Raw genomic sequence first — 25,397 nt, forward strand, 5'->3', positions numbered from 1 at the left:
CGGAACAAACGGAGCACACGCCAGACTCGGAGCCGTGGCCGTACTCGGAGGATGACACCGACCAGGGGTTTGATGGGGCGGCGGAGGACAGCAATTACAAGCTTTGTGGATTGGGGGAAGAGGAAGAGGAAGAGGAAGAGGAAGAGGAGATCGTACCTTGGCTTTCCCCTATCCCGCGTTCAGCACCGATAGACATTCCCAAACCGAGGCCGAAGCGGAAGGATTTGGAGTACTTTTGAGGTGAGGAAGCAACGGACTTTCTGTTCTTTGTTTAACAGGCCGCTAAGACTTCCACCTGATGGGAAGCGCCACCTTTATCGGCTGACTATAAAGTTCCGCCATGTGCCAGAGAATTTGCCTGCCTTGAATGCGAACAAGTTTGCGGCGCTTTATTTTTCTTGATTCAGGTGCGATACTAGGTCTAGTACGGTGCACCTTCATCTCGAAAATCGCATACATATAATTTAAGTACTTGGAATCGGACATTGATGTCCGTGCACGTCAAATCCACGTCGCTCAGAATTATCGCACCTTCTAAATAAATAAAACCGAAAGATGAAGTTAGAAACGCCGCGCAACTATGCCCTAGAGTCAAAACCAACCAACCGACCAACCAACCGACCAACCATCCTCGCTCACTCATTCCCACGACTCCCAATCCAACCCTCCCCAAGCCAAGTTTAGGTAATCCATATCGATTCAGCCTCCTACTACTCCCTCAATTAGGGAAACTCTCACCACCCTCCCCAGCCATCGTCGTCAGCTGTCTCCTTGGGCCTCATATCGATCTTCTTCTTCGCCACCGTCCCCGCCTTGGCCTTGGACGCCGCCGCCCCTGCCGGCGTCTTCTTCGCAGTAGCAGTAGCGGTAGTGGTGCTCGTCGAGCCCGTCTTGGCCAACCCCTTCGGCAGCCCGCCGCCGCCGATGGTCTTCTTCTTCTTCTCCGCCTGCGCCGCCAACCACCCTGCGAAATCCGGCTCGGAGCCGTCGTCAAAGGGCGTGGTGGTGCTGGTGGTCAATGTCGGGGTTGCCGTTCGCTTGGGGAGGCGGGTGCTGGATGGTTTGGGCTCCTCGGCGGCGGTGAAGAAGTCCTCTGGTTGGCCGGTGCTGTTGTTCTTGTCGTTGCCGTCGCCGTCGTCGTCATCCATGTCATCCATGTCCCCCCATGCGTCGCCGCCGTCGTCTGCGTCATCGTTGTCCGGGAAGAAAGACGAGGATTCCTTGTTGGATGATGACGGGAGTGGTGCCGAAGTGGGAGGGGACTTGATTGCCTGACGCTGCTGGGAATTGGCCGTGCCTAAGGTAGAGAATATGGAGGGGCGTTTGGTCGTGGCACGCGACGGCCCGTTTGCGGGAGTGGGAGTCGGCGAGGTAGAGGAAGCCTGTATCTCGCCTGCCGCCGCGGACAGTTTGTTTGTGAATGAGGAGATAGCCCAGCCCGCCCACGACGCCGTTGACGATTCGGCTGGCTGGGGGGTACTCATCCTCGGACCGCCTCCGCCCGCCGCCGCGGTTTCGGGCGGTAGAGCGGTATCCGGCATGCTTGCGGCCGCTTTCCGGATCTTCTGGAGGTAGATGTCGACCGTCTTATTGGCCTGGTCGCGGATGAGTTTCTCCTTGTCGATCAAGGAGGGGCAGACGGCCGGGAGGATGCGGAATGCGCAGTCCTCCTCTGAGAAGTACTCGCCCGTTACAGCGAGCGCCATCAAGGCGGCGTTCCGCGCGTGGACGAAGGGGTCCCTGAGCGAGCGTGAGAAGGCTGCTATCAGGACTTTGGCCCTTGTCGAGGAGCCAAGATGCTTGGCGATCTTGCCGAGACAGATGGTGGTGTTGGTGCGGATGCCGGGTTGCTCGTCGTTGGCTGTTTTCGCCAGGTATTTGAGTAGCTCTCCGTTGATGGTCCGATCCGAAAGTTTTGTGATGAGCGTGAGAACGGACTTAAGTGTCTGTTCTCGTACTACTGGCGCGAGATCGGTAAACCCAGTAACCTAAGTCCTCTGTAAACACCGAGCACGTTTCCGGGGGAGACGACAGCGGAACTTACTATTTGAGGAAAGATCTTGTCGTTTACCACTTTTTGAGACAGCCGATCGATCATGAGAGGTAGGTTGTCCAACAAGCACACTCTGATGGCCCTATCTGGGTTGCCAAATAGCCGAATCAACACCGGAGTGACTTTGGCATCAAAGTCTTCATTTGACAATTTAGTAGCAATTTTCATGACAAGACCAAACGCTTTCGGACCCCCACCACCAAACTCTACAGATTTTAGTAATTCGGGTAAGACTTTCATCTTGAAGAAGTCTTCGGGAAAGTCGTCTGTGAGTTGGTCCAGGTCACTGAGCATCCGTCAGCACACAACAGCCCACGGGCTTGGAAAAAAATCAAACACGTACTCCAGGAAGGCTTCCCGTTCTTCTTCTGTCTTGACTCCCAGGTTCTCAACTCCGTCTGTCAGTTTGATGAGAGGCGTATCAAAGAACGAGCCATTCCGGCGGCCCTGTTCGAGGAAATGGGCGACGCTGAGCCTCGCTTTCGGGTTGGCGTTGGTAAGGCGCTTGTAACTAGAGTGCATACTGGGCGGGATGTTCTTGGTCTGCCCAGCCTGGTCGCCGCCATTAAATGTGCCATTGAAGACCTCAAAGATCAGGGCGCCGAAGTCGTACGCGTCCACGGCCGAATGAGGACTACGCTTGAGGGCATCCCAGCCCGACTTGGCTAATTCGGGAGGCGTATACCTTCCCGAGTCTGGCACGAGACTGCCATAGGTCTAGTCCAAGGTCAGCAACCGAATGTGCCGAGCTGACCAAGAGAGCCGCAACCTACATAGATCACAGCTTCGTCGTCTTTAACGTTGCTGAGCACCTCAAAACCGCCAAGTTTCCACTCGCCGCTTTCAGTTGTGTAGACCGAGGCAACCTTCAAGCTGCCATGGACTGATGCGGCTTCGTCATTGATGAACTTGATTGTCCTCTGCAACTCCGCGTCAGCCGTGCTAATCCTTTTCCCATAGTTGGGGTGCCTCTTGGGATACGGACTGCAACGCTGTAGAGGCCCCATTTCGCCGTCTCGGGACTCAAACTCTTCCTTTTGACGTGCCAGCGCAAGGGTACGAGGCGCTCAGTGGCAATGTAGATGTACGAATCTGACTTTTTCAAACACATCAGCCTCCGGAGGCTCTACCCATGTCCACCAGGTGCCCTACCTCGGCCGTATCCAGCACCTTGATGACGCCCGGGTGTCGGAGTGTTCGTAGCTTCTTCAGCGCGTTCTTGGCCAGCGGGAGGGCAGATCGGTTGGCTGAGATGTCGAAGGAAAATATGCTGCAGTTCGAGCCGTCCTCCTGCAGCGAGAGAATGTTAGCTCGGATGTCTGAGGAGGCGGGTTAGGAGCCTTGTAGCTGGCGACCGGGGACTCACACGTCGTGTGCCATTGTAGAGGGTCCAGATGGAGGGGTCCAGGTCGACTTTGTCGCCAAATGTGTAGGGAAAAGGGGGTCCTTTAGCCATCGCCGAGGCGACAGCCGACTTGAGAAAGTCCATTGCGCGCAGATGCTCCGCGCCGTGTCTCTGTTGGCGTTGTAGGTCGGGCAGCGCGCAGCTGGGGAATGGCGTCTCGTTCGCCGCGGATACCACAAAAAGTAGACTATCGCAAACGGGCAACCTGTTATCGCGACCGACGCTTGGCGCGCTAATCTGCTGGGAGTAGGCGGGGGCCCCGTGCTAGGCGGGAATTTGGGGCAATTCTGCCGTTGCCTGACTGCCTTGTCGCCCTGTCGCGGTGCACGGCGCACGGTGCACGGTCCACCACCGCTACCAACAGCAGGGGCCCGCCAAAGAGCGTTTTCCCTCTGTTGTTCTTCCCCACGTTTCCTTCTCGGTAACACAATCATCTTCATTTGTGCCTTCGGCAGCCACGAAACAACGCGGCCTGGCTGGTTTGGGAGCAAGACCCCCCTTCATGAGACAGAGCCTCTCATGCCCAGCTAGGTGGATGGCCGCAGACGAGTCCAGGACGGGCTGCCGTTAGGTGCTGAGGGCTCGCATCGTGGCCGAGCGGGCCAAGCTAGCGGCGATAGGACTCGGTCCCAGACTGCGTCCCCAGAGCGACCCAGGTGAGTGGGCAGATTATTTCATTCCTTCTACTCCCCCCGGCCTTGCCTCTCGGTGTCAGTGATGAGCAAAACTGGTAAAAGGTCAGACGGCCCTATGCTCTTCTGGTATTGTGGTTCTGAGTGGCACGGCTGTGCTGCGCCTTGGCGCGTCCTCCGCCTCGTCTCGCCTTCCACGTGCTGCCTCGAGACCGCCGGCAGCACGAGGCCCGTGGTGGTTGGATATATCAAACATTGTTGGAGACTCGCGTCGACGACACTACCACTTCCCGGGGTTCGGTTTTTCATTGATTTTACGAGACCGTACCTAAAGGCTGTGGTAGACATTGGGGCAACGAGGCGCTCACCCTCGGACGGTGTCAAAAAAACCTTGTTCGCCTAGTTTGTCGGCCACGGCAGAACCACGAAACCGCTGCTGCTGCGCTGGATGATGACCAAAGATAAAACTGAAAAGACCTGAGACACCGCGCCCCGTCCCGATTCCCGAAGCTATTTGTAAATTTCAGCAGCCCGTCTCGGTGTAGCGATGCTAATCATGGCCGACGACTTACAGGGCTCTACTAGTAGCTGCGCAAGGCGGAGACGGCTCGGTAGTCGACACCCATGCCACCGCGCTGTCGACGCTGCAGAGAGGGAGAGGCACTCGACAAAGCGCTCTTCGGATGCGTTGTCTGCCGCAGGTATTATCATTCCGCGTGCCACCGGCCCCATCCGCGAGCGCCCACGTAGGTTTTCTATTCACTCACACTCCCACCCTATCGTCTCCACCCTGCCGTCAGATCCTCTCTCCCCTATCCCGACTATCCCCTGCTACATGGACTCGGACCGCCACATCATGCACGCGCAGCCATATTACAGGACGGCTGCCCAAGAGGCCCCCACTTGTCCACTTGTAGCCCATTTCCCTTCGCCCTTTCAGCCGTATTTCCTCTCGGCCTCGCGCTTACCTTTGACTTGTCCTGCTATCTCAATTTTACTACCCCTACTCCGCCTGCTGCTACCGCTACGACTAATTACTGCTCCTACTACTACTACTATCCATCATCTCGACATTATTCAATTGGGTCCCGTGTCTCAAGCCCGCCGTCACTAACCGAAGCCGGCAGCAAAAATTGGGTCTGCAAGCGCTGTCTTGCTGCCCAGGCCCAGGTAAAACGACGCTACTACCATGACAAGAAGTCGCATTCGTCGTCGCAAGCCGCCTCTCTCCTACCTGTCGCACCCACGACGGCTAAAGAAGCATCCTTCCTTAACGGCATGGCTCTATCAACCGCCGCTGCCGCTGCCGCCGCTGCTGCCACTTCTCCTTCCCCAAGCACTCCCGCCACTGCCGCATCTTCTTTCACTAGCCAGCGCAGTAACCCCGTCCCGCTCATCATTGTCTGCCCTTTTCCGGGATGCTCGGCGAAAATCGACGGACGCGAGGGCCTGTGCCGGGCACATCTGCAGACCGTCTCCCAGACCAGCCACGGTCAGGATGTTGCCCCGACAAATGGTGCACCCCCGACACCGGCACTGTCAGGTAGCCCTAGCTCGGCTCGCCAAATGTCCGATTCCAGTTTAAGGTCCAAGAAGCTGCTCCTGCTAGAGAGTGGCAAGGACCGGCCAATCGTGATGCGTAAAACTACCAAGAACGGGAACGCGCCGCAGTTCGTTCCCCAGCAGCCAACCCCAAAGGACGGCACGCCACCGTCCCGCGGGGAGCCGACTATGTCGCCGCCATCACACCCGCCTCTGGCGCCCCGCCCATCCGTCCAATCACCCCCCGCTAGCCCGGGCCATTCCCAGAATGGTGAGCCTGCAAGGAAGCGACAGCGGTTTTCACCCTCCCCAGGACATTCCCCGAAAGCCCGAGTGAATGGAACCGGACCGTCTAGGCCGTCGACTGCCGAAACTGATTCAGGAGACAAGGCGGCCAAGGTTTCCATCCCGCGATTAGATCGCCAGGCATCCACCTTCCAGCGTCTGGTGAAATCTCCCGAGAAGAGAGTTGTTAAACCAGGTTTAAAGCCCAGTTACAAACTGGGTGTGAAGAAGATTCCAACCCAACTATCCAACCTACGCTTCATTGATCGTCCAGGAGGCCATGTTCCAAAGTTGTCTCCGGACCAGTCAAACCCTGGAATGAACGGATCCGCTGAGAGCGTCTCACACCGAAGCCAAGGAGAAGTAGCTTCAAGTTTTGCCCTTAATGAGGGCATAAAGGACTATTGGACCGGGAAGATAAGCAATTCAGTTCCGCCAGTGGCTCGAGCTGAGCCACAATCGTCGGACGCATCCCGCCAGACGCCGAGGATCCCGGACTTTCCAAACGGGCAGTCTCAAAAGTTCCTGTCTGACAGAAGGACGGAGGTACAGATTACCAGCAACGACGCCCCTTCCGGACAAACCCCGCGAACCATCCACTTCCCAATCCGACCGGCCCCGGTCCCGGTCCCGGCCACCAAGCCACCGCCATCCCCCCCGTGCACAACAATAACAACAACAACGCCAAAGGAAATCAACCCGTCCCTCTTTGACGCACTAATCTACTCTCAACCCCTCGCGTCCGCACCTCCTCCCAACGTCCACATCCCTCTTGCCACTCCCACCACCCAACCCCACCACCATCATCAAAACCAACGCCTCACTCAGCCGAAAGAAGCCTCCAAAGAACCAGAAGACGAACCCCTGTACCTCGAAATCGACCCGCGCGTCCACTGGCCACAACACCACTCGCCGGCCTGGTTGTTGCGGAAACAGCGTGAGATTGAGGCGCGCGGGAGACGCAAGGCAAACTTTGGCCGGGCGGCGCACAGTCTCCGGACACAGCTGCAGACGACGAATGGGCAAGGCTTGGCGTTTGAGGACACGCTGCCCGAAAAGATTGCCGAGAATCCGGCCTGGGTGAGGGCGTTGAGGAGGTTGAGGGGCCTAGGGCTGCCGGGAGAAGACGATACCCGGGAAGCAAATGGCAGCGGGAATGTGACTGGCAGTGGCAGTGGCAGTGGCAGTGGGAGTGGCAGTGGGAGTGGGAGTGGTAGTGGGAGTGGTGGGGAAGGGGTTGGGGTTGGAGTACAGAAAAGGGGAGGGAGGGGCGGGAAGAGGTAGAGTTCGTAGCGATTGAGAGAAATGGAGTGGGAAGATGGGTGTTAGATTCTGCACTGTCCGCATATTATTTTTGCGGTGCGGGACGGCTAATGGACATGGGCTCGAGGGGAGGAGGAGGATATACCGGACATGGATGGGACGGGCTCATTTGCATGTTAAGCGTATTGTCTTCTTTGCAAAGAAGACGGTGTTTATTTTTGACTTCGGGACTGATCGCTTTGCTGCTGCCGCTGTTGCGTTGGAGCGTGCACAAAACATTCGGTAGGGCCGTTTCTTGGCCAGCTGGTGGGCTGTGCTCGGAAAAGGTACTACCTGCTTATATACCTTTATATGGGGGCTCGAAAACCGGGCGAGTAACCCGGGGTTCGAGAATACAGCAATTGGTTGTCGGTCCCTCAGTTAATATGTATATATGTAAAAATGGATATGTTATAACTTGCAACTTTGAGATTACATACGGGGACAAAGCTACAAGGATTCCCAGGTGCGGCTGACATTCTAGTCAGCTCCACCGTGGGCAATGTCAGTAAGGCTCGGCCATATGTCTGTACTGGAAATGCCGGGTTTGGCCCAGAAGGCAACTATTTATGTGGACAAGAAACCCTTCTGGGTTTGTCTTTTGGAGCTACTTAACCACAGCAGCGTGTTGCCCGCCCGACATTCTCCTACGTGGAGGTGCACTACTACGGAAACTCTCCTCTGAATGGGCGAGGGTTTTGCTTCACTCCTAGGCCGGGCACGAACCCGAGACTTCTCAGGGCGAGAGGATGGGGATGTGCGCTGGGAAGACTACGGAGCTACGGACCTCCCCATTGTACTGCTTGATAGTTATTTCTTCTTCCCGGGGACTTCAAGGCTGGGCTTGCAAGAACTTCTATATCTAGTGCCCAACTAGTATGGGTGGGTAAAAGCAGTTGTCGTGGGCGCGCGTCTGGTGACTGGGAACAGAGTGAGGGGAGAGCCGCCATTTTCAGTGTGCCAGTGCTCGAGGCGGCAGAAAGCACAGCACCACCAACGTTCCTCCCTCACTACCTAGACGACCCGGTACTGCTCGCCGCACTGGCCGGCCTCGGCGGCAGCACAGGCAACAGTGGCAAGCCTGGGTTCGGGAGGTAAGCTTCCTGGACCTAGGTCAAGGCTTTGCGACGCAGACGGTAGCAATAGCGCTTACCACCAAGCGAAAGCAGCTATTGATCGCCCTCCTTCACATTATCTTGCAAGAGGGCCCGTTGTCGGCAAGGGATGATATAGCGACTTCCCGCTGCATCCCCTCCGTTGCTGCACCGCAAGACCCGAAAGTCTCTGTCGCAATCCATCATCTAACTTTCACTCAGCCCTTCTGAAATTGATACGGCAGAGCAGTTCTTAACGCAAATCATCCTATAATCGCCGTTTAGGTAGTGTAAAGCTAACCGGGTGACACTTACTCTTTGTGCTAGCACCCGAAGCCACTAGCTGCTGCGGCCTCACTTGCACAAGAGTAGGGAAAGCGAGATAGCGTGTAGCATAGACGATGTCTTCATCATGATGGATTGATGGCATCCAGCCAGGCATTATCTCATTGATGCCTAGCGCAAAGCATAGAGGCAAAGCGGTTAAAGGTGGCCGTCGTCATTAACAGAAAATCCCTGCATCGACTACTAGGTAAGTAATTTGCTGTAAACCCAGAAAGTTACCTCATTGGCAGCAGCCTCACCGCTCTGTTAGAGTGAGCATCGGCACCACACATCTATGAGCTCAAGCCCACCCGAAAGACCGGAGACGAGCCTTCGACTAGTCCGCGCAGCGCCATTCAAACGTAACCGTCAGAGCCCTCATCAGAGCTTCGGGCCAAGCGCTCAATGGGAGTTTTGCGCTGACTATTAGTTAACAGGAAGAACATCAAACTGCGAGACGACAGGTGCCTCAATCTCGAAATCTCCAAGCGCTTAAGTAACGCTAAGAAATTGAATCCCTAGAAATGCGCAAGGAGGGAGAGTTGGTAGTACTGAAGTATTGCCACCACCTCTTGCGTTTGTGGTCTTTCATAATTTAAGACGCAGCCTTGTCCTAATTGATGAATTAATGTGGTAAACAAGGCTGCGGCATTCTCACTAATACCTCGTCAAGAACCATGCCTTGCAAGGCCCAGTAACAATCACAATCCAAAAGCAGCCATTGTCAGCAATCGGAACCTAAAAATCTTTGATTGGGAGGCTTTGGAGAGGAATATAACAGAGTGCAAGCGAGATTGTGAGTAATCGTGCACTGTACGAGAGAGAGATGGATTCTAATTACCTCATCACAAACAATTGAACCAAGCTCACCGACCTTGGCGTTGATTAGTCTGGGGCGGTGCGTGGGTTTCGGCTTCGCCTAGGCTTAGCCAAGTTAGCCCTGGAGTAATTACAGGGGGCAGAGCAGCGTGAGAAACCTCAATTCCGATGCGGTATATAGGTGCGCACCAGCAGCCTAACATACCTAAAACACCGGGAAGTGGGCTAGTATGTACCCTGTAGGTCGCTAGCGCAGGCTCTAATCTCATCTTGTATTCCGTCTCATCAGCCTTTCTTCCTGATCGCGCAGCTGCAGTGGGTAAGTAATTATACCGCGTAAATTATCTATAGGCAAGTCTCTCGCAAAACTGCAAGCAGACTTCAAATGAGATAAGGTATATTCTTGTTTTACCAAACCATGCCCAATCATCTTCATGAATGATCCAGAAACTCCAATATCAACGCTGCAAGCTCGCCCGCTTCATACCTCAAAAGTCAACCTAGAAGCCTGCACGCCCCTCGAGAGCATATTCAATGCGCTCCCGGCAAGGATGAACTTGGCCTGGTCCTTGCTCACGGCGTGCTTCACAGGGATCATGACCTCCTCGCCGGAGCCCTTCTTGGTCACCCGCAAGCTCACCTCGCCCTGGCCGCCATTCTTCAGCATGTCGTACAGCCCCACCGTCGCGACCTCGTCCCCGGCGGCGATCTTGTCGTAATCCGCCTGCTCGGCAAACGTCAGCGGCACGACGCCCTGCTTCTTCAGGTTCGTCTCGTGGATGCGCGCAAAGCTCTTGCACACAATGATCCTCGCCCCGAGGTACCTCGGCTGGAGCGCGGCGTGCTCGCGCGCCGACCCCTCGCCGTAGTTGTGCTCGGCCACCACCAGCCACGGCCGGCCCTCGCCCTTCCACTTGCGCGCGAGCTCGGGGATCGTGTGCTTGGTCCCGTCGAGGTCGTACGCCGCGTTGACCTCGCCCGTCTCGGCGTTGACGGCCGTGTTGAGAGTGTTGGCGCTGATGTTGGGCAGGTGGCCCTTGTACTTGAGCCAGGGCCCCGCCGCCGAGATGGTGTCGGTCGTGCACTTGCCCGCCACCTTGACCAGCACGCGCAGGCCCGTCAGGTCCGACTCCGGGAACGGCTTGAACGGCTCGAGCAGGGCGAGCCGCTCCGAGCTGGCCGAGATGGCCACCTGCACGTCCGGGTTCGGCTGCTGCGACGCGACGCGGAAGACCTCCTTGCCCTGGTCAAAGGGCGTCTCGGGCCCCTCGAGGCCGCGCGGCGCCGGGAAGCGGAATTCCTTGCCGTCGGCCGTGGTGAGGGAGTCGGTCATGGGGTTGAAGGTGGTCGACCCGGCGTAGGCCATGGCCGTCACGATCTCGGGCGACGCGAGGAAATTCATAGTCTCGGGGTTGCCGTCGTTGCGGCCGCGGAAATTGCGGTTGTACGACGTGAGGATGGCGTTGACGGTGCCCTTCTCTACCCCGTCACTGCGTTTCCACTGCCCGATGCACGGGCCGCAGGCGTTGGAGAGGACGATACCCCCGGCTTCCGTGAACGTCTCGAGCGTGCCGTCTCGTTCGAGCGTCGCGCGGATCTGCTCGCTTCCGGGGGTGATGTAGAAGTCGGCCTTGGGCTTCAGGCCAGCCTTCTCGGCCTCCCGGACGATGCTCTCGACGCGCGTCATGTCCTCGTACGAGCTGTTGGTGCAGCTGCCGATGAGACCTGCAGAAAGCTTCTCGGGCCACTTCTGTTCCTGCACTGTCGCCTTGAACTGGGACAGCGGGGTCGAGAGATCCGGGGTGAAGGGGCCGTTGATGTGCGGCTCGAGCTTGGAGAGGTCAATCTCGATGAGTTGGTCGTATTGCGCACCTTCGTCGGCTCTGAACTTGAAGAAGGCATCCTCAGCGGCGCCGGCGCCCGGGAAGCTCTGGAAAAGCGCAGCGGTCTTAGCAGCCTTCTCTCTCCGGGTCGCCTTGAGGTACCGGCTCGAGGCTTCGGTGAAGGGGAAGATGGAGGTGGTAGCGCCGATCTCGGCACCCATGTTACTGGCCGTGGCCATCCCCGTCAAGCTCAGTGTCTCGACGCCGGGGCCGAAGTACTCGACGATGTAGCCGGTGCCGCCCCGTACGGTAAGGAGGCCGGCGAGGTGGAGGATCAGGTCCTTGGGAGACACCCAGTCGCTCAGCTTGCCAGTCAACCTGACACCCAGGATCTTGGGCGCCTTCAGCTCCCAAGAAGCGCCGACTAGGGCCTCGACGGCGTCGGCGCCGCCCACTCCAATGGTGATGGTGCAAAGACCGCCCGCATTGGGAGAGTGGCTGTCTGTTCCCAGCATCATCAGGCCTGGGAGAGCGTAGTTCTCCAGGACGGTCTGGTGGATAATGCCCGCGCCCGGCGGCCAAAAGTCTATCCCGTATTTCTTGGCTGCAGACTCGAGAAAGTCAAAGACCTCCTGGTTCGTCTTGATACCCGCAGACAGGTCGTCATCGGCGCCGCGCTCGCCAACGATCAGGTGGTCGCAGTGGATGCTCGCCGGGATGGCGGTGTGGGATAGATTGCAGGACATGAACTGCAGGAGGGCCATCTGGGCCGAGGCGTCCTGCATGTTGACCCTGTCGGGCCTGAGCTTGAGGTTGGCCTTGCCCCGGATGTCGCGGCCGCCGTTGGTGTTGGAGAGGAGCGACTCCTCGACATTGTCGAGATGGCTGTAGAGGATCTTCTCGGCGAGCGTCAGCCGCTGCACGCCCAGCACCCGGCGGACCTCCGAGTACTTGTTGTAAAGTTTCTCGTACGTCGGCGGCAACAGGGGGCCGTTGGAGTAAGGTCGCGTGCTCCCGACACGGCGAAGCTGCTGGGCTTGGACGGCCCTCTGAAGGGTTTTATTAGCATTTCGGGGCGCTCATCGGTGGCCGATAAGTACACTACCTTCAGGGCTACGCCTGACCGGCTGGCGAGATCAATTGGCCTCATGGTTGCTCCCTGGCTGGCCAAGTGAGTCGGTTGGCGGGGTTCACGGTGATGCCTCGAGGAAAAAAATATTGGTTTTGCGCCAATCGCCCGGGGTCGTTTCAAGGGTCCGATTGCGGCCTGTCAAAATCCGGGGAACCTGGGGAAGCCCGCAGTTTACGACGTCTTCCGGGTTGTGAAGGCATTTGATTTCTCGAAGCTCACAGTATTCAAACGGGGTCTTCTTTGTCTTGCCTGTTCTGTATTGAGTTCGTCTAATGACGATTCCGTGAAACAAGCTGCTATACTGTGTACCATACATTAGGTACCTGTAGGTAACCAGCAGAAGCGCACATGCATCGAAGTGACAGGTGACAGGCCCGGCCACGGAGACTTACAAGAGAAGGGTCCCACAGCGATCACCCGTCATATCAACCAATCACAGTTCCGGTGATGTTAATCAAAACCGCTATGCGTGCGTGTAGATATCCTACCGGTTTGTCGGGATGCGACTCTCAGGGACGTTCCATTTGTGCCATGCATGGCAGGGATTCTGGCGTATTTTCGCCTCCAAGCCCGAGTCGCTAGACTGGCAGCGGATCTATGTGTCTGGCGATGCTGCGTTGGACGTCGCAGCTGTTAGAGTGAAGTGTTAAGGTTAGGGTTGTAGCAGTTTCATGTCCTACTCGCGGCCGTACTAGCAAACTGCGCAAAACCGGGCTCCAGATTAGAAGTTGAAGGTGCGGGAATGATTGTTGATGTTAAAAGGGTGGGTGCAGACGGGAATCTGTAAGTCCAGAGACCTACTCCATACATAGGTGTTAGCTCGCACTTAAGATCGTTTGGACATATCGGGTCCAATCATTGGAGTCGAGGTCATTCAAAGACCGGAAGAGACCTTGCCCATGTAGAACCTTCCCAAGAACGATAGGAAAGTATAAAGACAGCACGCAGCGTCTGCAGATAAATGTGCGAGGACCTCGATATTTGGGTCGTTCCAAGTAAGAACCAGACTGGTTCCAACTGACATCTCTCACACCTAGGAAGCTCGTCACACACAGTGCCACCAAACCTGCGCCGTTAAAACTTAAGTCAATCTACCTCCCTCAGAGCCAGGAAAAGCCCGATATACGGAATGCCCATGTCATGCAAACGCCGCTATACGCCAGCCCGTCTTAACCGTGATAGGAACACGAGAAACGCCCCGAGAGCAACCGGCGCCGCCCCTAAATCATCCAGCGGTCACCGGGCAAGCAAATAATGGCCTCCTAAGAGAATATCTAGCTTTACGCAGCATAATCATCCCAAAACCCTTCCAGGCATGCCTTTTCACGAAGTCTTCTGCCTCTTCGCCTCCGGCGCACCTCCATTTCCGTTCACAGGCACGTTACTCGGCTTATCCGACAACGGCGGCCTTCCCTCGACAGACGCAGCAGGTCCATCAGCTGCAGGCCTCTTCATCATAGTCGGCGGCTTATACTGTCCTCGATTTGCAAGCGGACTGGACGAGCCCGGCGCCCCAATCCGCCTGGTCTGGTCCAGCTGCGGGTTAACCATGTTTCCTCTCGCCAACGGAGGGCCACTGCCGGCGACAACCGGGCGTGGTACAGCTGGTTGCCCTCCCAGTCCTGGCGCAGATCCTATGTTCGTAGGTCGGGCTCCTCCTGCGCCGCTATTGTTGGCGCCAGGACCGTGGCCGTCATCAGAGTGGTGCCCCGCCGGCGGGACGTGCTGCCCATTTCGGGCGACGGGCTTGGATTTTGTATGGTCGATACCCGGCGTCTTGCGGATCGACGGACTTTCGAGGCGCGGGTTGAACACCTGGCCTGCTTTGGGGGCTACCTTGCCCTCTTTGAGGGACTTTTCAGGGAGCTGGCTAACCGCTCGCGCTGAGAAGAAGCCACCGGTTTCGCCGCCGCCGTCAGGGTTGTTACCTGCGGCTGACGGAGGGGTCAGGTGAGTTTGGGGGTTGGTGTTGCTAGTCGTAGGTTGAGCAGGCGCCCGGTTCTGGTTGAATTGTTGTGGAGGACGCGGGCCGCTAGGCGGCACATGGTTTTGGGCTCCGGGATATGGGTTGGCGTTCGGCCGCACGGATTGCTGATTCGGCGTTTGTGGCGGCTGTCGAGGGGGAATGCTGCCTGTTGAGCCCGCTCTCACTAGAGGTCGCGCCGGTGGCTGCATGGAGCTATTGCCGCTGTTTCCTGTTTGCTCGTGGCTCTTACTGTTCAGATTAGACCGGTTTGAGTCTGCGTGGACTGAGTTTGGCAGGACGATTTCATCGGGATGGCCCTCCTCGGATATATTGAAGTCTGCCTCGTCGAGTTCTGCACTATACTGTGAGCTGGATTTAACAAATGTGTAATCTCGAACCCTTACCGCCAAGAAAGTCCTCAAACAAGTCTACAGATGGTACTGTCCTCATAAGTTAGCATGCACTTCTCATCAATGGCTTCGTCCTCACTTACACTCGAGCGGTGGCGGTGCGGCATTGTCACTTTTGGAAGCATCGCTCTCCGTCACCTCCTTCTTGACCACGAAACCAGGGTGCCGATGTAAGCAGTTCTCGTCAAATTTCGAGGGTGCCACCTTTATCTTGGTGACCTTGGCCAAATATGCCTTGTCGTAGATGCAATTACCGAGCACATTGCCAAAGTGCCTCAGCGCGCGTTTCAGGGCGTCGGTGGTGCCCTCCTTCTTCGCCTTTTCAAACGCGGCCGCCTTACCCTTGCAGTTCTCGATGTGCCCGTACCCCAAGTCTTCATGGTATGTTCCGTCGCGCAGTGTGACACGGACAATGACCGACAGGCCGAGGCTAATCTTGAGCGTTTGAGGGTTCTCGTCGACAAAGTCGACCTGGATATTCTGGATGCTCGAGGACCATCCGTTGAAGCCGAATACCTCATTCGCGAGCGTGATGCATTTCTCTGCCGTAATGTAGTGCACCTTTTGTCCGGAAGGCCCAGCACGCGACGAGATGTATTCGGGCCCGAGCTGCTTCTCCAATCGGCTCTGTAGCGTGGCAATCTCCTTCGCCGTGTACTCGGAAATACGCTGTTGCGGTTCCTGGAATGGGTTCGCGATGCTCGTGTGTTGATCACCGGGGCTGAGTCATGGCACGTTAGCATCACCTCTACGTATCCATGAACGACGCGCTGGACACGCGGTTGGGAAGCATACGCAGGCATCCTGAACCTGAATTAACGACGCAGTTCTTTCATGGGTTTGGTCAGGGCGGATATGAGGAAACGAGCCTAAGTATTTGGATCAGAGATATCGATTCGGGTGCCGGAAACGCCTTGAGCAAGTCTTAAGTGTGCTTGCAGTGTTGGTGCCTTTAGTGGTGACGCGTGAGCAGAGACGCGGTGAGCACGTCTACTACAGGCTGTCACGTGGGTTGCGAGGCCGTTGCCCCAGCGCCCTGGGACCTTGCCCCTCACCCCACTATTATTTAGGGTCGGCTGCCTGCAATAATAGTACTACCAATTTAGGCAGGCCCCAGAGCTGGCCCTCAAATCCCATATCTCAGCTCTGGTAAAATAAGGCGCGCATTTGATTGTAAACCCACAAATGCACTTGAGAAACCTACGTTCCATAAAATTTGGCCTGGATTTGGTCCCTTGGGTATATATCCGACCAAGACAGAACCAAGACTGCAACAACCATGTCGTCATCGTTCCAAAGTTGAAAGCACAAGACCGCCAAACCGGGTAAATGCGCAAACCCAAGAAACCAACACAGGTCAGCATTAAAGACCTGAACGTCGATCCCATATATTAGAGGTCGAAGAGCAAATACGATCTCTGGCTGTTTTAGTTGGCGATCAGGGGTTTGTACTGTTCGTTCGTTCTTGATAGCCGCGCTCGGATCCCCATCCCTGCGTGACGGGCGATCCGCCATGTTCTTCCCATGAGCCCTCTCGGTGAAGCATAACGACAAGAGACACCGTCCCTTAGTTACCATCGCCTATCTAAGACCTAGTGACAAAGTGTGTGGTCACGCGGGGTATCACCACGATCAGGATGAGATGCCGCCGGCCAAGTGTTGCTAGGCGAGTTGAGACCAGAACAGAGATAAAGCATCCGCTGTTGTATGTACAGGTGAGATTCAAGCGATTCAAGAACCATAACCACCAACTACAGTAATCACCACCCAATACGATACGATGAGCGAGAGATACAAAGAGCGAAAATCCATTACAACCAAAAAAAAAAAAAAAAAAAAAAAAAAACGACACGTTAAAATGCACTATACCACTTACGCATTCCACTATGGGAATGAGGGCGGCAACGCAACCGGGAGTGAATGTTGATAGGAAATGACGATGGATATCAGAGGTATGGAAAGACATAACGCCGTTGACACTGTACCGAGTCCCCCAAAAGTCTATCCCAGCCACCCGATGCCTCGTGTCGAAAAAAAGGAAAAAGATATAAAAAGAAAAAAAAAAAGAAAGAAATGTTCGTGATGTCTCCGTAATGTCGCTGCCACCCGTACGGGCAGTGTGTCCTGACCAGACTGTCTCAGGCTCAATGTGATGCCTATTAGAAGGGGCCGACTCGGACAGGCGAGCCGTAGGTGCCGTTCATGAGCTGATTAAGAATCGAGTTTGGGTCCGACAGGCCGGACGGGCCGGGCGGCGGCCCGTTCGGATTGTTTCCTATCCATCCAACCTCGGTCGCCATTGCGTTCATCGCCTGCTCCAGTTTCCCGCCCGACTGTTGGTTGTGCTTGGCCAATCTCTGGTCCCATCCGCCCGTGTGCAAAATGAATCCTCCTCCCCTCTTGGCTGCCTCCGTGATCACCAACGCCCAGGCCCCCGAAATCTCGTCGTATGCGTTGTCTTTGTGGTGCCGATTTTGTTGGCTCTCCCAGTCGGGCAGGTCATGTATCACCTTGGTCGCAGCATCCAGGTATTGTAATGAGACATTTGTCTGCTGTTCGACCGGCGGGAGGAACTGCGGTGTGAAGTCGGACAGGGCGTCGACGAGCGCAGTCAGGGGATGCTTAACTCGGAAGTATGTGTAGTCAGAACTTGACTGGCCAAAGGGAACCGCAGCCCGCAATCTCTCCTGATATTCTCCCAGAACCTGGAGCGCTGAGGCGACTGACGGCCGTGGCGCGCTCGTCACAACCTCCTGCCCGATATCCGGATGACGCTCACAGATCTTCTGAAGAACGGTCCGCAGCTGCGTGTTGTCGAGGGTTTCGAGGAGTCGGGGGAGAGATAGCGGCCGCCCGGCTATGTCGTTTCCGCCTCGGACCTTTTTCGCTGGTCTCACAAGTTGTCTCGAAGATGTCGCTGGTGAGCTTAGCGGCGAGACCGACATCTCATCGTTCTCGTCATCGGCTTTCCTCTTCCTTGAAGCCATGCTGCAAGGTGTAGCTGCGAAAGCGTCAGTAAACACGATCCCGGATTTCCCGCATAGCGCAAAATGGCGGCATCTGCTTCGTACGATTACGCAGGTGATCCGATGCCCGCTGACGAAACGGGCGAGCCGGGAAATGAGAGGAGATGAGCTTACCGGATAGTGGCGGTGGGAGCCGACCGGTTTCGTATTGATGGGGAAAGAGCGGAGGCTGCGGCGACAAAAGGACGTTCATTGTCGACGGGGAGTTTTTCAAAACAGCCTGGTGACTGCGGGCGCGCGGATGGCCAGAGACTTCAGCGACTCGCAGATTGCTCAGGTTGAAGGAAGAAAAGAGAAGGGTTGCGGCGCAGGTTTGTGGAGTGGTGGGAAAAATGAGGAGGTGCGGCGGAAAGCATCCCAGGCGACCCTGGTTCCTCAAGTACTGGACTGTACCTAACTGGGCCAGTCGGAGAGTGATGGGTGTTCGAAGAACAAGTGAGCGCAAGTGGAACCGAACTGTCTCGAGGAATTTGCCCGCTACTGGGTTTGCTGCGCTCCTGGGGTTGAGCGGGCTAACTGGATTGGGTCTTTGTGCGCCCTTGCTTTAGCTGCTTTAGCTGCAATGGGCAGGGGGCCGGCCTAGATTGCCTGCGGCAACGCATGTTCTAGGGGCACCTGCACCTGTCGGCTTGCTGGCTGAACGATTAGGCGACAAGCCAGCCCACTTGGCATTTCTTTTCCTGAAAGACGGGAGCGGTCAATGAAAGACAGCCTCTGTCCTGTCGCACTCACCCGCCCAAGCATCACAGGGTTGAGGCACAAAAGGATTGGTACCTGACTTGCCGCATCTCAGTGGCTTCGGGTGCCGACTAACATGGCTCCACTCGGGCGTTGTCAATGACAACGAAGCCGTCGGGACCTAGCTCGGTGATTCGACCGTCATTACTCAGTTCGCTCGTGCAGAACTGCAAATGGCCAGTTGGATAAGGGCAACCCCAGAACCGGAATCATGCCGCGTGTCCGAGGGAACCTCCCTTGCTACCCCATTGAAGCAAACGTCAGCCGGTGGCGCTGGATCCACGGTCTCGGCAACCAGCTTCAACAGAGCTGGCATTGGCGATGAAAGCTGCCTTGGTAGCATCAGAATGCGTGCTTCACCGGCACGGTGAGAATGGAATCCAGGAATCTACCCAGTCCCTCCATTAAGCTCGGGCAGCTTTGCGCAGTTGTCGCCTGAGCTCGGGTCAGGTCACCTAGTGGGGATGCCCCGCCTGTGGACTCCCGCGACCCGAGACCCTTTAGTTCTAGATCTGATGCAGAGCATTGCGATACATGGGGAGAGCGGAAGGAAACAATAGTAACCCTACTACACTGGGAATCGTCCGCCACCTAGCGTACTAAGACTCAACAGGATTATTATAACCATTGATGGGGGGTTGCTCGGTGCAGGTGTCGCTCAGAAGCAATTAATTTAACGTTGGGAACGCAGCGGGGCGGGGAGGCTGTTCCCGCCCCCGCATTGCCACGAGAGAGCAGTGTCTTAACGTTATCGCTTATCGCCAGTAAATTTTCCAGAAAAAAAAGGAGAAAAGAAAAAAAATCTTGTGAGCCCTTCCAGAGAACCCGTCGACAGTGTGAAGCCCCAATCGCCCCAGACCAATTGTGGCACATAGCACCATGGCGACAAAAGACCCGGCGCCTGCCGCTACAGAAGAACAGAAAGCCGCCTCTTTCTCTTCAAAGAAGCGCAAGTCGGCCATCACCGAAATCCAGGTCGACCTCTCCCTCCCCGAGCCTCCATCCAAGAAGGCCCGTCGCGCGCTCAAGAAAGGCAAGGCACTGCCCGCCAAACCAGCGTCGAGCGATGATGAAGGAGATGGCAAAACGGGCGGAACGAAGAGCAGCAGGAAGAAGGAGCGTTCCCCCCATGGTGTCTGGATCGGCAACCTTCGCTTCAGCGTAACCAAGGCTGAGCTGCGCAAATGGCTCGTGGACAACTCGGGCGGTTCGATAACTGACGACGCCATAACGCGCGTGCATATGCCAACTACCAAGAAACCCGCAGAAGCACCCAACAAGACGGCGACGGAGAACCGCGGCTTCGCTTACGTTGACTTTACCTCATTCGAGGCCAACGTGGCGGCGATTGCGCTCTCCGAGACCGAGATGAACGGGCGGAAGCTGCTGATCAAGGACAGCAAGAGCTTCGAGGGGCGGCCGAAGAAGGAGGAAACCGAGGTTGCTGCGGATGCCGTGGGTGGTCATGCAGGCACTGGAAAGAACACATCAGAGAGCAATGCGAACAAAAAGTCCCCTGGCAGCACAAAAATATTCGTCGGCAACCTCTCCTTCAACACAACCGAAGACGACCTCCACGCTCACTTTGAAAAATGCGGCAAGATCCGCTGGATCAAAGTGGCCACGTTCGAGGACTCGGGCAAGTGCAAAGGCTACGGATGGGTGAACTTTGAGGAGCCGGAGGCAGCGCAATGGGCAGTCAAGGGGTTCGTCAAAGTGCGCGAGACGGTCGACAGTGTGGAGGATTTCATGGACGTGGACGGAGAGCGGCCGGCGCCCACAGGGGAAGACTCTACAGCAAAAGATGGCCCGGAAGCTACGAACAATAACGACGTCGCGGAAAATGGAAACGGCGGTGACGACAATGACGACGACGACGACGACGACGCTAAGCCTAAAAAGAAGCAAAAACCCTACAAGGAACCCGCCCGAACACGAACCCGTAAATGGTGGGTCAACCAACTCCTAGGGCGGAACCTCAAGATCGAGCTCGCCGAGGACGACCAGACGCGCTACCACAAACGGTTCGGCAAGGGCGCTGCAAAGCAAAAGAACCACCAGGACCAGAAATCGAACGCCAGAAATGGAGACGGTAACCATGAGGGGCAAGACGGCACCACCGCTAGGAAGGAAAAGCCAAAGAAGGAAATCAACTACCACAACGACATCAGCGTCGCCCGCCTGACAGGTGCGGCAGTAGCGCACCAGGGGAAGAAGACAACCTTCGACTAGGCGAATAATTGTCTTTTCTTGTCTGTCTGGGAAAGGTCTGATCCATACCTCTCTGGCTTGTAAAGGGACAAGGAGAGAAATAGCGCCATTTGTCTTATACCTCACCGTACCTACCTACCTACCTAGACAGAGAGTATCTCTGATGAAAGCGAACTGCATTTGTCTCGGTATCCATATCTGTGCCAGATGAGATAAAAACGACCCGCTACTCTGCAGAGCAAACCCCTTGGGAGAGGGAGGTGTAGAACTACGGTTACGTTGCAGGTAGGATAGACGAGAAGGGACAGTCGCCTCCTTCGAGGGACGGGGAATGAAATATTTCCTTAGTTTCGTTTCGTTTGTTTGCATAGGTCCTCATTGATCGAGCTGGGAAATCAAAGGGTGGCACCCCAGTAAAGCATTACATCACATCACATCATAGGCGATAACACGTAATACGAACGATTTGCCATTCAATGGCCTGATAGGCAACGACCTAACTCGCAAAGCTCCTAAGCGGCAGCTAGCTACGTGGACATCAATCTGAACAGCAAGCAATGACGTGTTCGGCAAAGGAAAAGTCCGCAAACCAGCAAAAGCCAGAAAGACCAGAAACAACAAGAGGAAAGGAGCAGCAGCACCCTGTAAGCTGACGGACCATTTTTCTGCCCGCGCCTCGTCATCCCGAAGGGATGAGGTGTGCAGCTGTCAAGCAGAATCCAATCAAGACGGCTGCTTATGCGACGTGCTTCGCCCACCGTAGATGTTGATTTCTGCGTACCAAGCCAACGTTTTGCTTGTCACTCGAGAGAAGTGAGGCGAGCCATGCACCGCCTACTCCGAGTCCTAGCTCGTGCAAAGCTTGTAAGAAAGGCCGATACTAGTTGCGAGTAGAGAAATAACTCCAGAGGAAAAACGCAAAGACTCAGTTACATCAGTCAAACAGACACAAAGAGCGCAAAATCATAGCCGTTCCCCGTAACAGAAAACAAAAAACCGAAAACCAACCAGATGAAATCCCCCAACCCAAGCATTCATGAACCACCAACTCACTCTAACGCCCGATCAGGTACCCAATGACGGGGGGAGTTGGACCGCGCGGAGGGCTGCTTCTTTACTTTTGCTTGGAGCGGCCCCCGAGGAGGGACTCCTCATCCGAGGCGTCCAGGATATCATATTCTTCGTCTGTCAGGAAACCCTCCTCTGACTCATCTTCGTTCCACTCATCATCCACGCAGTCCTCATACTCGTCCTCCTGGGCGGAGATAGACTCAGTCTTGCTCTCCTGGTGGACACTGGCAATAGGTGACTCCTTTTCGAGCTTGGGGAAGATCATCTGGCTGTGCTGAGGCTCAGTCTCCGGCTCAGCCTTGGGAACCTCCTTCTCATCGGTCTGCTTCACGGGCTCGGTAACTGCAGGAGGCGGGAGAACCACATTGGGCTTCTCGACAACAACATCGCACCAGAGGCGGTGGCCGAACTTGTTGCCGTCCTTGGTAGTCAGGCGCCAGTTTGAAACGAACCTTCCGCTGCGATGGGGCGTTCTGAGGAGCACGGTAAAGTCGAACTCCTCGCCAGGGAGGAGAGACGCGTAGCAGATAGTGGACTCGCAAGAAAACTCGACGTCCCGAGTTGCTGCGGGGTGGTTGGAATCGAGGTGGCCCATGTAATCTCCACCGACGAACTTGACAGAGCAGCCTGCCGGCCATGCGACTTTGCCGGTGTTGCGAAGCGTCCAGGTCTGCTCGAAGACGTGATCGGGTCCGAAGAGCGTGCCATCTGCCACAGTGTCTCGCACATACGCGGCATCGAGGTCGTTGACAGAGACTGGCCGCACAGCAGCAAGAGGCTTCTCCCCAACCACTTCCTGCTTCACCTCGATCTCCTTCTCCTGCTCGGCCTTGACGGGGGCGGGTGGCTCAGACGGCTTGACGTCGACCACGGTTTGGACGTTGGTGAGGAGAACCGGTGAGCTGCTGGTCTCGGTAGCCCGGGAGCTCGTGACAGACGGGCGAGACCGGGCGCGGTCACCCATGGTAGGCATCGGCCGGCCCTTGTCGTTCTCACCAGTGGTGGTAACGCTCACATGGCGGACAGGCGTCTTGAACTTGATGAGAGGATGGGTGCGGTTGTGGGTGTTGGCAGGGCTCGCCTCACACGCCTCGCAGAAATCTGTGTCATTGCAAACGGCACACTTGTAGCGGTCGCCGACGATGTATGTCGACGTGTCGCGGGCCGTCGTGCACAGGGGGCCGTCGCAGCAGATTCCAGCATGGGTGGGCCGGGCCATAGCCCGGAGCCGAGCGTCGGCGCCATACTCGAGCGGCTCATAGATGGGAACGAAACGGTGGCCAGGGTGGATGAAGGAAGCATTCACCACGCAGCCAGAGCAGTAATCCCAGTCGGGGCAGTCCAAGCACTTGTGGCGGATGCCCTTGATGTTCTCGTCGCAGCCGTCGCAGATGGCGTTATGGGGCTGGCCACGGCCGGCCGTGAGGCGGCGAGAAACTTCGGGTTCCAGCCTGGTGCCCTCGACAGCTGCCACAAAGGCATGCTTGGGATGGTGGCCATGGCGGTTCTTGGCAAAGCAGGTCCTGCAGAGATCGTAGTCCTCGCACGTAGTGCAATGGACAAAGTCGACCTCGGGCAACTCCTGCACGCAGCAGTTGCACGTGCGGATGCTAGAGTAGAGGAAGTCGTTAAAGACGGGGATGATCCTCTCTGGGACAGGCGGCGCCTGGGCAGATGCTTCGGACGGCTGAGCCTTCTGCTTCTGCTTGGGAGCGAGGCGCTCGGTCGTGCTGTTGATGATGGTGCCGTTCTTGACGAATCTTTTGATCAGCCAGTGATTGGGGCCATTGCATGTGGTGCCCCGGTCAACACACTCCTGGCAGAGATCAAAGTCGCCATCGTCGCAGGTCGAGCAATGGTAATGGGCATCTGGAATGGTCTGGTCGCAGCTATTGCAGCAGACGGCGTAGTTACCGCGAAGCGCAGGGCAGCTTCCAAAAGCGATCGGCGCGGTAAAGAGTGAGGTGCTGGGTGGCGTCGGCCGGGAACATTCCTCCGTGGCAACAGGGCGCTCCTCCAACATTTCCTTGATGGACCGGAGTTCTTCGAGGGAGGTGGCGGGCTTCTCAGGTTCCTCAGGAGCCGGTTCGACCTTCACTTCATTCGCTTGCGCGGGGAGCGTGGTAGAGGAGGTATCAGTAACCGGCTTCTCAGCTTCTCGCTCATTATCGCTGGGCCCGACGAACGGGGGCGCATCGTCGCTCACATCGTCCTCCACCGAGGCAGGCTTGGGGCCTGTCTTCTCCTCGGTTGGGGTCTCCTCGGTTGGGGTCTCCTTGACAGTGATGCGGAGCTTGAGCTTTTGCTTTGCCTTGGCAGCGCGGTAGAGCTGCTTGTAGACTGCCGCGTTGGCTCGGTCCAAAACTATGAACGCACCGGCCGAGTCGGAGTATCGCTCGAAGACGGCCTCGGCGCTGGCGGGAATATCCAAAATGGTTCGCAGCTGTCACCAGGCTGTCAGTGTAATTCCGGCAGAGCGCGGCGTCTCATCGAGATGGGCACGATGCACCTACCTTGCTCTCCAGCACATTGACGCCTACATCGCGGAGCGGTAGCTTGAACCGGCGAGCGGTGCCGTCCACGTTCACCTTGATGGTGACAAGGGTATCTGGCGTGACCTGTGAAGTGGACGCCATGGTTGATGATTTGACTGCAGTGCGAGAGGAAGTACCGGTCAGCAGATGGGAAGGTCGGTGGTTGACGATGACGACGGTGATGATGGGAAGACGTGGGTGCGGAGAAGCATGCGGCACGAGCGAGCCGCTGATTGGTTTCAGCGTGCGGGCGACAACTCACAAATGCTGCTTATCAGGCGATGCTCTTGCTCGCTCTGCTACTCGCTCAGGAGAGGATGCTAGCCTCCCTGGTTGTAGCGGATGAGGCGGCGGATTGCTGCGTTGGAGATTGGAAGCGCTGGGTATCGGGATGTCAGGATGAAGAGGAGAGGTTTGAGTTTGGAAAGGTGAGGTGAGGAGGCGGGATGGTCGGAGCGTTGGAGGGGAGGCAGCGACCGCAGAGGCCTCAGGCACGAAGATGGAGTTTGCTTGCTTTCAATAGGTGCAGGTCGCGGCCGCCGGCCGGGTATGGTGTAGCCGTACTTAAATGTGCTAGGGATGCGGCCAGGCAGACGGGCGCCTCGCAAGTGAAAGTGGGAGGCAAAAGGGAGAAAGAGGCGAGCTGGCGGTGAATGGGACTAACAGAAAGCGGTCAGCGATACCTCAAGTGCGTTAGGCGCGGGCCAGGCCTGGGGCCCATCAGGCGCCCCGAGCTCGCTAACAGCACTTCGGTAGCCCGGCGAGCCAATCGTCTTGCCAGGCAACGGAGGCGTCGTCTGGGGGCATTTCGTCACCTCGGAGCCAACACGCCTTTGTCCGTGGCCCTCTCTCTAGGCTTACCTTGTGTGGCGCGTCCTCGGGAGGGAGGCAATTGTCAGCCAGCCGGGGCCACTTCGAGGCTCTTGATTAGCTCACCGGGCGATTCTCTCGGCTTTCAAGGTTGCCTTGTCCGATGTTGCATGCCTGCCGTAGCTTGCGTAAAGGGCCTTTGATCTTCGCTGCAAGTGAC

At 56.5% G+C, this 25,397-nt stretch overlaps 7 protein-coding genes across 7 annotated transcripts; 2 read left to right on the forward strand and 5 right to left on the reverse strand.

Annotated features, from left to right (window-relative positions):
* Positions 1 to 734: 734 nt before the first annotated feature.
* CEX1 (Nuclear aminoacylation-dependent tRNA export pathway component) lies at positions 735 to 3,542 on the reverse strand (the record flags this gene model as incomplete). Its single annotated transcript, XM_071060716.1, has 7 exons — positions 735 to 1,988; positions 2,045 to 2,339; positions 2,397 to 2,770; positions 2,827 to 2,973; positions 3,039 to 3,149; positions 3,206 to 3,343; positions 3,420 to 3,542. 7 exons carry the CDS (start codon positions 3,540 to 3,542, stop codon positions 735 to 737), a joined length of 2,442 nt encoding a protein of 813 aa, XP_070916817.1.
* Positions 3,543 to 5,368: 1,826 nt separating this feature from the next.
* MFIFM68171_05297 (uncharacterized protein) lies at positions 5,369 to 7,201 on the forward strand (the record flags this gene model as incomplete). Its single annotated transcript, XM_071060717.1, has 1 exon — positions 5,369 to 7,201. One exon carries the CDS (start codon positions 5,369 to 5,371, stop codon positions 7,199 to 7,201), a length of 1,833 nt encoding a protein of 610 aa, XP_070916818.1.
* Positions 7,202 to 9,937: 2,736 nt separating this feature from the next.
* Positions 9,938 to 12,429, reverse strand: ACO2 (aconitate hydratase; the record flags this gene model as incomplete). Its single annotated transcript, XM_071060718.1, has 2 exons — positions 9,938 to 12,328; positions 12,385 to 12,429. 2 exons carry the CDS (start codon positions 12,427 to 12,429, stop codon positions 9,938 to 9,940), a joined length of 2,436 nt encoding a protein of 811 aa, XP_070916819.1.
* Positions 12,430 to 13,734: 1,305 nt separating this feature from the next.
* RAD52 (DNA repair protein rad52) lies at positions 13,735 to 15,590 on the reverse strand (the record flags this gene model as incomplete). Its single annotated transcript, XM_071060719.1, has 4 exons — positions 13,735 to 14,729; positions 14,782 to 14,817; positions 14,871 to 15,508; positions 15,583 to 15,590. The coding sequence occupies 4 exons, from the start codon at positions 15,588 to 15,590 to the stop codon at positions 13,735 to 13,737; spliced, it is 1,677 nt and encodes a 558-aa protein (XP_070916820.1).
* A 1,356-nt stretch (positions 15,591 to 16,946) lies between these two features.
* On the reverse strand, positions 16,947 to 18,006 carry STS1 (Tethering factor for nuclear proteasome sts1; the record flags this gene model as incomplete). The annotated part of the gene is made up of 2 exons (XM_071060720.1): positions 16,947 to 17,788; positions 17,928 to 18,006. 2 exons carry the CDS (start codon positions 18,004 to 18,006, stop codon positions 16,947 to 16,949), a joined length of 921 nt encoding a protein of 306 aa, XP_070916821.1.
* Positions 18,007 to 19,430: 1,424 nt separating this feature from the next.
* NOP13 (Nucleolar protein 13) lies at positions 19,431 to 20,783 on the forward strand (the record flags this gene model as incomplete). The annotated part of the gene is made up of 1 exon (XM_071060721.1): positions 19,431 to 20,783. One exon carries the CDS (start codon positions 19,431 to 19,433, stop codon positions 20,781 to 20,783), a length of 1,353 nt encoding a protein of 450 aa, XP_070916822.1.
* Positions 20,784 to 21,876: 1,093 nt separating this feature from the next.
* MFIFM68171_05302 (uncharacterized protein) lies at positions 21,877 to 24,469 on the reverse strand (the record flags this gene model as incomplete). Its single annotated transcript, XM_071060722.1, has 2 exons — positions 21,877 to 24,276; positions 24,347 to 24,469. 2 exons carry the CDS (start codon positions 24,467 to 24,469, stop codon positions 21,877 to 21,879), a joined length of 2,523 nt encoding a protein of 840 aa, XP_070916823.1.
* Between the last annotated feature and the right edge of the window lie 928 nt (positions 24,470 to 25,397).

Source organism: Madurella fahalii, assembly GCF_045866475.1.
Source record: "Madurella fahalii IFM 68171 DNA, scaffold_2, whole genome shotgun sequence".
Taxonomy (NCBI): Eukaryota; Fungi; Ascomycota; class Sordariomycetes; order Sordariales; genus Madurella; species Madurella fahalii.